Here is a 14,296-nt window from a genome sequence, read left to right on the forward strand (position 1 = left end):
GGAAGGATCCCATCCCTACAGCCTGCGGGAGGAACCGGCCCTGAGGACACCAGGACCTGAGGCCTCCGGCAAGCAAGCACGCGTGTTGCCCGAGCCACGGTCCACGGGGTTCAGACGGCCCCGCCCCCAGCCCCACAAAGCACGCCTGGCTCTCCCCAGGGACCAGCCTCCTGGCGACACCTGCAGGGGCCTCTGAGCAGGGGCCGAGGCTTGCCCCACCCTGGCTGAAGGCTACGTCCCTGTGGCCACGAGCTGCACACGCACACACTCCCCGCTTCCAGAACCCACCCTGGGTGTCTGTGGGGAGGAGCCAGGGAAGGACATGGCAGCCTCCTGAGCTCCCGGGCTTGGGCCTGCTGAGGTCCTGCAGGCAGAGCCAGTGTGGTGGGCACCCCCACCTGCACCAGTGGCAGCTTCCTGGGGCACAGCTCTGCCCCTGAGGGGCTCACTGCTGACCGGCCCTCAGAGCAGAGGGCATTTAGGGCAAACTAAGGAGGCTGAGCTAAGTGCCTTCACCACCAGTCCTGTAACTTCAAGGCAAGAAGGAGTGACAGCAGAGACGAGCAAACACATGGCACTTGTTGGAGGAGAGGAAAGGGCTGCCTTATGCTAAAATATAGACAAGGGAGCTTCCCGGTGGCTCAGCAGGTTAAGGACCTGGCATTGTCACTGTGGCAGCTTGGGCCACTGCTGTGATGCAGGTTCCAGCCCCGGCCTGGGAACGTCCATATGCCACAGGTGCTACAAACAAACAAACCCAAACAGACAAACAACATAGAAAAAGGTCTGGGATCTTTCAAGTCACTCCTGATAGGGCAATTTTTTTTTGTACTCACAAATTTAAAACTCTGGCCAGCTGGAAAAGCCAGAGCAGGATCAGATAGGCCCGCCTGCAGGCACCGCTGGTCGGTGGTGATTAACCGGCTAATAACGGCGGCTGCGCGCTCTGGAAACGAGTCCTCGGCACCAGACGTTACAGCTGTTGTCGCCGCCGCCTCTCCCTGCCACGGGCAGCAGCGCTTCCGCAGACAAATGGCTCGTTGTGCGGCTTTTTGCAGTGGGGATTTCTAGCCAGCTGGAATTCTTTCTGCATGTAAATCACATTCTCTCAGTAAGATTTTTTTTCCCCTTCGCAGAAGGGACTCATTTTAATTTCGGCTTCGGCTGGTGTGTAGCAAGGCTTCTTGCTTTTTATTTCAACGGAAATGAGTTTATTGCATTTGTCTTCTAAGAAAGCAAGCTTCATGTTGAGTATGCAAATACCACCAATGGCAGCGACAAGGAAAGCCGCCCCTAGCACAGGGCAGCTCAGCAACGAGACGCGTCAGCATCAGGGGCTGTAGGGCAGACCTTTCTGCAGGAGGCCCAGGGGCCAGAGGCGGGGGACTGTGTGAGGCCAGGGAAGCAGAGGAGACTCCAGCAGGGCCGCGGAGCTTATTATCACAACAGGATGCGGACCCGGGCCGGCCTACGAGCGGATCAGGAGCCTGGACCAGGCCCCCGCCCTCTCCCGAAGGTGGCCCCCAGGGCATGGCGCCCGGGGCGGAGAGGGAGGACCCTCTCAGGTGAGGGTGACGGTGACACGGTGACGAGTGTGGAGTGTGCTCAGGACCTGTCTCTCCAGGCGCCCGCCAGGCTGTGGGGCCTGGGCGGCGTCTGGAGCCTGGACTGGGGAGGGGGCTGGGAGCAGGGCCGGAGGCCTGACTCGAGAGCAGCCGGGTTCCTAGAGGGGGCAGCCCACAGCTCCAAATCTCAGGCCTGATGATCCAGAGTTCTGGGGTGGCCACCACCACTGGCCACCTCTGGGGATACGTTCTGGCCGAGTGACAACCCTGATTCCCACCTGAGGTGTCGACATGTGCAGCAGCACTGAGGGCGATTCCAGGAGGGGGGCACCACGGCAGGCCAGGGGCCGCATCCCGCGTCAGGGGCGGGGGATCACCAGCCAGCCCGGTGGAGGGGGTGGGCCGGTGCTCAGGGATGCGCGCGGGCGGGGGGGGGGTGAAAGAAGCAGGAAGAGGGACCAGACCTCAGGTCAGGGGTCTGGAGTCATCCATGGACACGCAGGCTGTCCCCTGGCTCCCAACAGAAAGACCCCCTGTGATGCAGGGCTCACCCATCCCCCCAGAAAAGCAGGCAGGACACAGAGAACAAGCAAGGACACTGGCACGTGGGGGTCACCATGGGGGTCACCTCCCCAAAACGGGGGGCACATGAGAAGCAGCGTCACGAACAGGAGGAGGGCTGAGCCCACGTCTGGTCCAGCTGCAGACAGCAGAGCCCATGGGGACCGGGCGCCCATGGTGACATCCCAGGATCCAGGCTGGGCGCAGGGCTCACGCAGACGGGCGAGGTCCCTGGGGTTAGGATCAAAGTGGTCCTTCAGGCTTCCAGATTCCTAGGAAACGGCGCAAGGCGCACAGTCCACTGCGAGACACACAAGACGCTGCCCTGAGAGTCTGCGCCTGCGGGGCTGACGGCGCAGACGGGAGAAGCCGAGGCCGAGCCTGTGCGTCCCAACGCCTGAGGCTCCACAAGGAGGAGGAGGGGGGCGGGCAGTGCCTGCCTCCTTCCCTGCAGGTGGGGGCGACCTTACAAGGCGGCTTAACAGGTCCCCTGCCCCCTCCCCGGGACCGGCCGCGGGCTCCCATTGGGGCCACATCTCCACGGTCCCCCCGTCTGGATCCTCCCTTCCTCAGCTCCTGCGGAGGGCGCTGCGGTGCCCCGGGGGGGTGGGCCTGGACCTCCTCTACTGATGCCTCGCCCCGCGCCTGGTGTAGTGGCCCCCATCCGGAGCTGCGGGGCACCTGCTTCTTCACTGCCCTCCATTCAGTGCTGGCAGGTGCCTGGGCCCAGAGGCACCACACACACCCACATACAGAAGAACCAGTCACCATCAACACACGCCAGGAAATGCCTTTTTAAATTTAAAAGCTGGGATTTCTAGTTCCACCCAGGTTGCTGCAAGTGGCATTATTTTGTTCTTTTTTATGGCCGAGTAGTATTCCATCGTGTGTATGTACCACATCCTAATCCATTCATCTGCTGGTGGACACTCAGGGTGTCTCCATGTCTTGGCTACTGGGAATAGGGCTGCAACGAACACAGGGGAGGCACGTATCTTTTTCAATGAAAGCTTTGTCCAGACACATGCCCAAGGGTGGGGTTGCTGGGCATATGGTAGTTTTATATTTAGTTTTCTGAGGTATCTAACACGAAGTGAAGTGAGTCAGAAAGAGAAAGACAAATACCACACGATATCACTGGTACCTGGAATCTAATACATGGCACAAATGAACCTTTCCACAGAAAAGAAACTCCGGGACGTGGAGGACAGACCTGCGGCTGCCAGGCGGGGGGCGTGAGAGGGCGGGGGAATCTGGGGTTGACAGAGGCAGACTATTGCCTCTGGAGTGGGTAGGCAATGAGATGCTGCCGTATAGCACTGGGAACTGTATCTGGTCACTTACTAGACGGGCATGGAGCGGGAAGGAGAACAAGGGGAGACAGACACGCGTGTGTGTGTGTGTGTGACTGGGTCGCTCTGCCGTACGGTAGGAAGTGACAGACACTGTAAATCGACTACAGTGGAAAAAATAAAAATCATAAAAAAGTAGCTGGGATTTTAACGCAGTCACAAGCATAGACAGCCTCTTTATTAAAAAATAATTCCATGAAACTACATGGTAGGAACCTGAGTACTTTCCAAACACAAGTGGCAGCTGGGCTAAGCGGGAGCAGCACTTGGAAAACAGGCCAACCACCTTGATACAATTTCCCACTGGGAGTTTCAACCGCATACACGTGAACTTACTTCTATGTTTGCAGAGAAAACGTGACCCTGCTTCGCGGCCTCCCACGGGGACCCTGACAGCAGCCTGAGCCAGGCTGCGAGTGTCTGGCCACACTGTGTCTCACCTCTTCTGAACTGGAGGCTGCAGCGGCCGAGGGTCCCGACACGGAGAAGGAGCCACCGCCCCGAGAAAGCCTCTGCTTTGGTCCCGGGTGTGAACCAGAAGGGCACTTTCCTCTGCAAAGCTCACGGCGGCAGGTGACAGAGATGCCACCTGTTTCCTGGTGCCCGCATTCTGCACAGCAGCGCCTCAGTGCCCAGGCTTGATTTCCACCTGGATTACAACCCAGAAGCCGTGGGTCAGGCTTCCACTCACCTGGCGTTGACCGGCCGGTGCTGCTGCGCACACAGGCTTTTCTGCTGCAGCTCCCCGCACCCCCACTCTGCCGGCCCCCAAACTGTGCAGACCCGCACCCGCGCTTTCTGACAAAAAGCGGCTGCCTGCTCACTCCTTTGTTTTGACAAGCGCAGCGCTGAGACCATCCACCCAGCAATGGTAGCCACCTGCCCGCGTTCGGCCACACGCCTTGGCCGTGACGGGTGACAGCTGGGTGGACAGCAGCGGGCAGGGGACGGTGAGGCCAGGCAACCTGCTGGCCGAGGGGGCAGTAAGGCGCGGCCTGCGATCCCCCGACTCTGCTTACAAAACGGCTGCAAACCTGCTAGAACAGAGAGGACCTCTGGGAAACACGAGCCCGTCCTCCTCGAAACAGCTCAGGCCTGTACACACACCCGGCGTCGGGTTCGGGGGGCACACCTACTTCCGGATCCTGCCGCCGGGCCTCGACCCGGGCTTTCGAGGGGTCGGCGTCCCGGCACTAAGCCTCGGAGCTCTGAGGAGCGGAGCGGGCGCCTGTTTCCTTGCTCTGCCCGACCTCGCGCGACAGCAGCCACCGCACCCCAGACGCCTCGCCCCGCTGGGCGCGGACCTGCCTGGGGACCCGGTTCCGCAGTCGCATGCGGGCCCTGCGGGAGGGAGGCTGCAGGGCGGCGGCGAGGCCACGCACGGCACTAGCTCGTCCTGCCGCGGCGACGGGAAGGGCCACGTCATCAACACGATGCTTTTCCTTTCCCTCCCCTTTTCTTTAATGGGTTTGTGGTGCTTGGGCCAAAAGGACCCTCCTCCCCTGGCCCCATGCCTGGGGCGCTTCCATTTCATGAAGAAAGCAGTTCGTTTTTTAGCTGCTTCAGTCTGGACTCCACCTCGGAAACTGATGGGAAACTTTATGTTCGATCCTTAAAATCCAAAGATGGGAGAGAAAAGGGAGTGGGGGGAGGGAGGAGGAGGGAGGGGGGACAGAGGGAGTGAGAGGAGGGGGTAGGGAGAGAGGGGGGGAGAGAGAAGGGGGGAGGGGAGAAGAAAGAAGGGGGGAATTGGGGGGAGGGAGAGAGAGGAGGGCGGCCTGCGGGGCCCCTGCTGTGACGATGTGGCGTCTACACAGGCGGCCAGGCGGCCAGTACGTGTGGCTACGGAGCGCCGTGGCCAGGGGAGCCGAGCAACGGAATTTAAACTGCCTTGGACTTGAATTCATGTCACCGCGAAAGGCCGCCCGCTGGGCGCGGAGCCCGCGGAGCTGGACTAGAAAAGGCAATTTCACAGGCTTCACGGCTACAGCTCGACTCCTGCACCGAAAGGCGGCCTCCACGAGCCGCGCTTCAGCCCAGGGAGTGAAGAAGGGTGGGTTTCCCACACGACCCACTCTGGATGGAGGGCTCGGCGTCTACACTGCTCGGCGTGTGCGTCTGATCTTGCTGACGCCCCCCGGCCTCCTGGGGAAGCAGGCACAGGACCCCCGGGGTCTGGTCATCACGGGGACTCCGGAGCTCCCCGTACAGCAGACCCACGCTCTTCCCCCCGAGGGTAGCCGCCTCCTCTTCGCAGCGTCTCCTGTTCGCTTTCCTGGTCCCTCTACGGCGGCAGCGACCTTCTAAAACAACCGGATAGAGGCTTCGGGAAAACGCTCCCCTCCCAACGTGCGTCCTAATCGAACCAAACTGTTGGCAAACGGGAAATAAAGGCGTGTGCGCGGGCACGTATGCGACACGCGTGTGTGTGCAAATGTACCACGGAGAGACGTGCCAGAGGAACGGTTTTATTTCTCGACGTCTGAAGAAAGCCCGCCCAAGTCTGCCTGCCGCGGGTGGCGCGCGCTGTGCAGAAATGCAACGCTCCCGTGACACTCGCTCTCCGGGGCGACTCTTCCCCCGAGCCAAGCACTGAGCGCCCCCACAAGGCCAGAAGGCGCCCCCCGCACCGCGTGCTCTGCCCCCACCCCGCTGCTTCTAAGCCAGAGGGAGCCCAGGGGAGCGGGGTGGCCGGGGGGCAGTGTCGTCCTCGGGCAGCTGGGTCGGAGGCACCGGTCACTTCAGCCAGATCCACTTGTCCCCCACGTCCTCGTTGTAGCCCGGGCTGTACTTGCGGCCTGGCAGCTGCGGGCGGGAAAGCGGGTCACTGGGGGGTGTCAAGGCCCGTCCCCCGCCCCGCCCCTCGGCCCCTCGCCCCGCGGATCCTTCCGGTGGGGGCGCTACAAGCGCAGACCTACCCCAGTGCCTCTGTCACCGGCAGGAGGGTGGCAGGTGGCGCTCAGGGCAGAAGGGGGAGCCACAGCTGCGGGGTGGCGGAGGGGATGCCTCAGCCTGTCTCTCCTCCCCCTGCCTCGCCCGGGGTACCCTGCCCCAAGTCGGGGGCGGGGGGCAGGGGCGCAGGGCACACACAGTGGCAAACAGGCCACTTCCCACAGCCAGGAGGGCTCCCTGGACAGGGGCCACAGGCTGGCAGGAGCCGCTCCTGGCGGGGGCCTTGCTCTGAAGCCCAGGGGTCTTGTGTCAGACAGGGAACGTTCCAGCACGGGCTTTGTCAAGGACGCAGTGAAACAAAGCACTGCTTTCTTTCCCACACTTTGCAGCAGCCGTGGCCAAACAGTAGACCTGTACACACCACACGCACTGCAGCAGCAACGCTCTGAATTTCGCCTTCATGAACAGGCACTAAAGCATTTAAAAGGCACCAGCATTTCCTTTATCCTGATCAGCAAAAGACACTCAATTCCAGCCTCGCGAGGGGGAGGCGAGTCCTGCAGTAGCAGCCCAGCGCCCGGAGGGAGCCCAGTGCCAGGCCTGCGCCACCCACCCCGCACCTAGCCGCACCCCGCCTGTGGGAGCGCAGGTCTGTGGTGGAAGGACAGACGTGCAGGTGGCCCGGGAGCCTCTGGTCACGAGAGGTGTCAGGAGCACAAAGGCAGAAAGGGCAACACCCAGCCCCCCGGGAGCTAACGGCCACAGGAGGGTAGGGAAGGGAGCGGGCACACGGGGCAGCACCAGGCCGTCCCGAGCCTACCAGGGGTGCCAGCAGGGAGCGTGTACAGTGGACCACCAGAGAGGGGACACCCTGGGCACAGGGGGTGCAGGAGGCCAGAGGATGCCAGGGTCTCTGCAAGCACCTGAGAAGAAGGGCCAGAGCCACCTCCAGGGTCTTAGGGGCCCGGAAGTCCTGGGAAGCGGAGAGGAGCAGGAGCAGAGAGGTGGGTGGCTGCCCAGGCAGGGGAGCACCCCGCCTGGCTCTGGAAGCAGCGTGGGGCTGCCGCGCGACGGAGTCTGGAAAACCGGGTCTGCAGCCAGGAAGGCAGGGCTGCCCCGGAGACAGACGCGAGCTCCCCCGGAGACAGACGCGAGCTCCCCCGGCAGCTCCAGGGCGGGGGTGGAGGGGTGCCACCCAGACGAGTCAGGGCACCCGGTAAACCTAAGAAGCGGGGATGCCGGGAGCCCCATGCGGACTCCAGGTGACGGAGGTCTGTGGGCAGGTGGGGGCTGTGTGTGGAGACGGTGGGCGGGCAGAATCTCTGTGTCGCACGGTAATGGCCCCAAAGACGCCCAGAACCTGTGACTGTGAGGCCACACAGCACAGGGGCCGTGCAGACCTGACTGAGCGGGGATCTCCAGGTGGGGAGACCGCGCTGGACTGACAGGTGGGCCCAGGCCATCTCGAGGGTCCCACGAGAGGGTCAGAGCAGAGGAGATGCAGTGACAGAAGCAGAGGTTAGGCTGACCGGGGATGGGAGCCAAGGCACAGGGGCCAGAAGCTGGAAAAGGAAAGAGACAGAGGCTCCCAGAACCCCCCAGAAGGAGCACAGGCCCCACACCCGGACCCCCCACCTGGGCTTGCGCTCCGACCCCCAGGTCTGGGGACGGTGCAGGTACGTGTCACCCACTCAGCTGGAGGCAAAGCCTTAGCACAGCTACAGAACATGAGGGGCCGCTGGGGCCTGTCTGTACACGGAGAGGCCGCAGGAGAGCAGCCACCCCGAGAACCGACACCTCCCAGCAGCCTCCCCTGCCCGCAAAGACATTCCCAGCCAACCGCTACAAAACACAACAAAAAAGCACAAGCTTAACTTCCACCATGCCTACAAGGTGGGCCTACCAGGAAGGACTTTCCTTTTCTCTGAAGGACCAGCCACGGCTTTATGTCCAAAGAACAGCAAGCTAACATCTCGAGGAAAGAGCAGCTGAAGGTTGTCCAGCTGCCCCCCACCAGCAAACCCGCACCAGGCCAGCCGCCAGCACCTGCTGAGGCCACAGTCTGCCTCTGCTGTCTTCTTTGCAAATCAAATTTTAAACCACAGAGCAGAGATTGAAAACTAGCAGAATATCAAACGCGCTGAGTCCAGCCAGTATCAGTTAGTTGCATCACCGCCTCCGCAACCTGGACTTCCGGGGCCAGCTTCCAACGGGCCCTTGGTGCCCAGAGGAGGGCACCCAAGTCCGCAGGGTCCCTGGGTGGAGGGAAGCGATCTGAAGAAGTAATGACCAAATAGTCCCCAAATGATAGGAAAACTACAACCCTTCACCTCCAAGAAACTCCACAAACTCCAAGCAGGATAAACAGAGAAAGCCACACAGAAACACACCAGCATCCAATTAATGAAAACTAGTGAGAAAGAAATTTAAGAGTCTTAAAAGCAGCCAGAAGGAAAAAGGTCCTTTAGGTGCAAGGGCCAGAGACAGGCCTAACTTCAGACACCTCCCCGGAAGTGGTGCGAGCCCGCAGCCCACGCAGAACCTGCGCGGGAGAAAGCCGTCAGCGTGGGCCTCCGGGCCGAAGGAAAGAGTCCATCGCAACGGGACGGGACTAAGCCACGGCCAGCAGAGGTCCCCACCGGCAGGACCGAGAGAACAGCCCCACAGGAGTCCGTGCAGCGGCAGGAGGCAGACGGGAAACGAGGCTGACACGGGAGGACGGGCGGGACGAGACCAGCGCCGACGACGCGCTGCGAGCCCAACGGGACAGGGAGGTGTGAGGTGTCCCAGGCGCGGGACGTGAGATGCACCGCCCGGAGCAAGAGCTGGAGGGCCGGAGCTGCGGGAGGGCTCCCGGGGCCCGAGAGGTGCCTCCGCCCTGCTTTCTGTGGCGCCAACGGGGGAAGGCACGGGTTGGACCCTGGGCAGCCTGGAAGCCAACAGAGGAGAGAAAGCAGATGCAGAGAAAATGCTTAACCCCTGAGGCCAGGAAGCGGGGCTGGAACGTGGCAGCAAGAGCAGGACCCTGGCGGGAGGCCCAGGACAACGCGGACGTCGGGGCTCAGCCCCTGTGACGGGCAACCTTCCCCAGACTCTGATTCGGTTTTGCTGAGACAGCCAGCCTCTCTCCCTGCTCCCAGGCCGAGCCGTCTTCCCGTCACCTGTCAGAGTCCCTCCTGCGAAAGAAGTGCATGAAACCCTTCGTTCTGTGAAACAAACTCCGCGGGGACCATCGGGTCTGAGCCTTGATGCCCGGAAACACCCATCAGGACAGAGCCCTGCTCGGCCGGCTGCCGCCCTCCCTGGAGCGCCTGCCCCAGCGCCTCCTCCCCCCCAAGCTGCGGCCGGCCGGCCCTCAGGTGAAGGGGGCCAGCACCCCGGGAACCCCCGGGACAGGTCCGCTGTCGTGTCCTCTCGGGTCCACCTCGGCGTCGCCCGCTGCAGTGATGGCAGCCCCCGCCCGGTCCGGCCCCCGCCGCGTCCAAGAGAGTGCTGAGGTCACCCGGCCGGGCGGTGGGGGGCGGGCTGAGCCCCGGGCCCAGCCGCCCTGACCCTCCAACCCAGGACTCCCCCGAACGAGGCGAACGGCCGCTCTCCGTGTGCTGCCGACTTGCGCCCAGAGTGCGTGGCTCGCTCCGTCGTGGGGTCGCGGGGTGGCGGGCCTTTGTTGGGACTGGCTGGCCTCCACCCTTGCCGCCGCAGGCAGGACACGCGGGCCAGGGTCCCGCCCACTACCCCGCGGCTGCCTTCCCTCCTTTCCTGCCCTTTCACAAGCGTTCATCTCCAAGAACCGCCCTGGGGGAACTTCTGTTTCCGAGTCACCTCGGGGCTGTCCCGTGAGGCTCTCCTAGCTGGAAGCTTCCCTGGGGACTGAAAGACAGGTATGAATTCCGGCATCAACTCCGGTGCTGTATTACTGTAAAAAGGTGAATGTTTGCACAACAAGGCAGGAATAAAGCCCCTCCTGGGTCCGCTTCACTCCGCGGGGCAGGCAGGGGAGATACTGGGTGCCCGTGACGCTGCTCTCGGGGCTCCGCGGAGCTCAAAGCTACCCTGTCGCTTGGGGCGGCTCCGGGACCCCCACTTCCGGCCCTGGTACCGCCTCCCCATGCGCATGCTCGGGACTCCGCCAAGAACGCCGCCTTCATTCTAAGGGAAAGCACGCAGACACTGAGGTCGCTTCTTTGCTACACAATTTCCCAATTCTCCACTCCTGCTAAGCGTCCATCAAGTGAAAAAAACCTGAACGTCAACTTTCCAAAAGTCTTATCAAAGTCATTTTTAAAAACAATCTTCGTTTTAAGAGTGAGTGCCTCCTATTTTTAACAGGGAAACGCCAGTGCCTACTGTAAACGGAGCCACATTCAGGTCTTATCCTCCCTGCCTCGAGACACATCACACTTGAAACCGTCTTAGCCCGGCTTCACTCACGGTAACTGACCAGGAAAGCCCCACTGCACTCGCCCCAACACCTGAAGACAGAATGCTACCTCAACGTTCTACACCACCAGTCACCACGGACCACAGAGCAAGGTCTGGGCACCCCGGTTGGTCAGGCTGCCCACGAAGCGTCACCCAATCGCTTCGCACCACTGGGTCCAGGTGAAAACCTGCAATTACCCGCAGGTCAGGGCGCCTGTCGAAAGTCTGCCTTTCGTGCTGGCTTTCCTCTCCGAGGGCACAGGCCTCCTCTGCACGCAGAACGAGCCACAACGGGACGCGCAGACTAACGCTGCCCTTCAAGTAGAACTTCCCGCGGTGCATGGGGGGGGCGAGGGGGTCCCAGCACCTCTTCCAGCCACAACGAGTGAGGGACAGACTGGCAGACCATGGGCGTCAGCCACCTTCACGTGAGACGACTTCTCAACGGGGAGTCTGCGTCTGAACAAAAAACAGGTACCAGACCAAGTGCTACCTAAGGTTTCCGCGTCAAGAGGAATGTGCAACGCCAGGTCTGTGCCTGCTTCTTGCGCAGGTTTAGGCGCTTCTGTTTACTGCAGGTCTGTCTTTATTAAAGTGAGCTTCACAGAGCAGGAGCATACGGTGTGAACACATTAATGTTATTAGACATCTATTTTTAAAAGTGGTAAAGAAGAGCTCAATTCCGAAACGAAAATAGTAACCAGAGAGAGTAAAGACATAAAAATAGCAGGAGAGAAACAGAAGACTCTGTTGTCCTGGCAACTGCCTTGGACACGACCAGATTCACAGAGAGAACGCGCTATCTTAATAGCATCTGGCCTCTTGAAATTGGAAAGAGGCTGAATCGGTAAAGCGGAAACTCACGCACAGGGAAGGATGGGCTGCACAGAAATAAAAAGTGACCTGATACAGTATTTGAAAAATGGCTTTAAAAAACCAGCAGGCTGTCACGCACACAGGCAGTGCTCCCGAGACACTTACGGGGTCGATGCCAATGACGGCGGGGGGGAGGGTGTGGCAAAGGCGTGGAGAGAGACTTCTCAGACTCCAGGTCCTCACAGCCCCCTGCAGGCGTCATTGGAGGGGACACCTGAGATTCCTGGACCATCCTTCCCTGAAAGGATCCGCTTTAGAGGGACCCCCCTAGTGGGTCTACCCAGGTCCCTCCTGTCGACCCAGTCCCACACAGCACACGCACCTAAGCGCAAAGCCATAAAGCCAGCGCCTCCCCCTGCAGGCCCTGGCTGCACGCCCCGGCCCCGCACTCACCCCACGACTCTTACGCCTCGTCTAGTTTGGAGACCCCAGGAGGAGCAAGTGGCTGCACAAGGAGAGGGCAGGGATGAGCTGGGAACAGAGGCTGCAGGAAAGGGGACGGCGGCGCGTCCAGAGTCACAGCCATGTCCCCACCTTCTCTCCCGGGGACCGAAGCTCCACCTCCCACCTCCACCTCTGCCCCATCCACATTCAACCCGTCAAGCGGGGCCTCCTTCCGCGTGCAGTTCTGACTCTACCACTCGAGAGACGCTGACGGCTCGCAGCCGCCTAACTCCCACCCTGTGTCCTGACACTGCAGCCCACAGGCCCTATGCTCCGACCTGCTACCCCCGCCCCCTGCACTTCACCATGGGGGTAGCGGGTGGGGGGGGGCGCCTCCACCTCCCAGCCCCACCCACAGGAACCAGGACCTCTCTGACCAGAACACACTGCCTGAGATGGCTTCACTTCCACCCACAGCCTCGGGCCCCCCATCTATTTATTTACGGCTTGTTCCCCGCCCCCGCCCAGGGTGAGAGCAGGGCCTTGTTTGACCCCCCTCGTCTAACCCCAGTGCTCAGGTCCTGGAACAAGAGGCAAATCTCTGCAGAGGGACAGGTGAACCAGCGTCAGCCCCGAGCCAACGCCAGGCTCCGCGGGGCGTGTGGGGAAGGTGCCATCTCCTCGCTGCCCAGTGCTGTCCACACGGACCGGCCCCCCGAACAGAACCTTGGGTTACACAGAAGACAAGCCGCCTTCCAGTCTCCAGCCTCCCTTCCACACCTTGAAGGCTGGGGCGCAGCCACCTGCCGGGCAGAGGGCAGCCATGCCTCCCCCGGCCCTCTGGGGACGGGACACAGGAGGCTTCAGATGCTGCAGACGCCTTCCGTTTCCAGCACGACAGCTCACCGTCCTGAGAACCCACCGTCCTGAGAAGCCACCGTCCTGAGAAGCCACGGTCCTGAGAACCCACCGTCCTGGGAACCACTGTCCTGGGAAGCCACCATCCTGGGAAGCCACCATCCTGAGAACCCACTGTCCTGGGAACCCACCGTCCTGAGGACCTCTGGAGAACAACGCCCTAGAAATGCGTTTACATGCACCGCTGAGCTCGGCCAGAACCCCGCGGGCTGAAACGCAGAGGCCCTGGCTGCCACAGGCTGGGGGGACACGCGTACAGCTCTGCACTCGGCCGGCCGGGCTCCAGGCTGCGCGGGGGCGGGGGGCAGCCAGGAGGCCTCTGGGCCCGTCCTGGCGCAGCGTGGGCGGCCAGCCTCCCAGCCGGGGCTGGGCACACGAGCCACCAAGGCAGCCGACCCTCCCGCTCCACCTGGGCTCCGGCCGGGCCGCAGCGCAGCCCCTCCAGGGGTCAGCCAGCAACACTCGGCACCCGGCCCGGCACAGGACAGCACCCCGAGTCTGGTGCTCGCCTGAACCCGAATGTCCCCGGAGGAGGGGCCCGCTCCGCCCAGGCCTGGGGTTAATGCCCACGGAGCACGGACGCGACATCCAAAGTCTCCAAGACGCAGAAGGAAAGCGGCCGCGAGGGCCAGAAGCAGGGAAACCATAAACGGCAGAGTCAGCGCACACGGAACCTAAGATGTTTAAAGGAGAGAAGATGCTGAGAGCCTGAGCGGAAGAAGATCCTGTCCACAAGTCAGAAAGTCCTGGCATGACAAAAAAGGAATTTAAACCTAGACTCATCTTTGTTAACGTGTGAAACCCCAAAGACAGAGCAGCAAGCTCCTGAAAGGAAAAGGAGGCCTGATGCTTAATACAAAACCCCAAAGGTCAGGGCACTACTTCTTTTTCCAGGAATTAGAAGCACTGCCCTACAAGTTCCCACCGTGAAGTATCAACCAGCTCAGTACCGACTCGAAACACGCATGCCGTGTAGCGGCCGTGCGGTGCGAGCCCCGCCCCGCCAAGCGCCTGCCCCGCGTGTCTCCCCCGCGTGTCTCTGTGGGCAGAGGGCAGGCTCCTGCGGATCAGGCGGGGTCTCACCGTACCCTCATCCCCTGCCACACCAAGCAGGTGCTGAGCTGAGCCCTGGACCGGCCGGGGCGGGACCGTGTTGTTCAAGGGCCAACTGCAGAAACATCTCGGGATGTCCCTGCAGTTTGGCTAAAACACACATTTTCAACAGTAAGATTTCTTTTTACTAAAAAATAAGAAACTGCCTACCAGGGTAGCTGATTTCCGAGGACCAAAGCCACAAAAAAGTACCCATCGACCCCGATGTTCCAA

General features: G+C 61.6%; 1 protein-coding gene across 1 annotated transcript in view; it reads right to left on the reverse strand.

The window, feature by feature from the left end:
• Nucleotides 1-5,930: 5,930 nt before the first annotated feature.
• The window catches only part of NDUFA10 (NADH:ubiquinone oxidoreductase subunit A10), a 32,863-nt gene continuing 24,497 nt past the window's right edge, over nucleotides 5,931-14,296 (reverse strand). The window contains exon 10 of the mRNA XM_003133785.6: nucleotides 5,931-6,283. Within this exon, the coding sequence (XP_003133833.2) occupies nucleotides 6,215-6,283 (69 nt within the window). The 3' untranslated portion in view covers nucleotides 5,931-6,214. The remainder of the gene's footprint in view (nucleotides 6,284-14,296) is intronic.

This window comes from Sus scrofa, chromosome 15 (assembly GCF_054392235.1).
Source record: "Sus scrofa isolate SSC_HxYL_T2T_F1_AM1 chromosome 15, Sscrofa_HxYL_maternal_Yorkshire_Landrace_v2.0, whole genome shotgun sequence".
Classification (NCBI taxonomy): Eukaryota; Metazoa; Chordata; class Mammalia; order Artiodactyla; family Suidae; genus Sus; species Sus scrofa.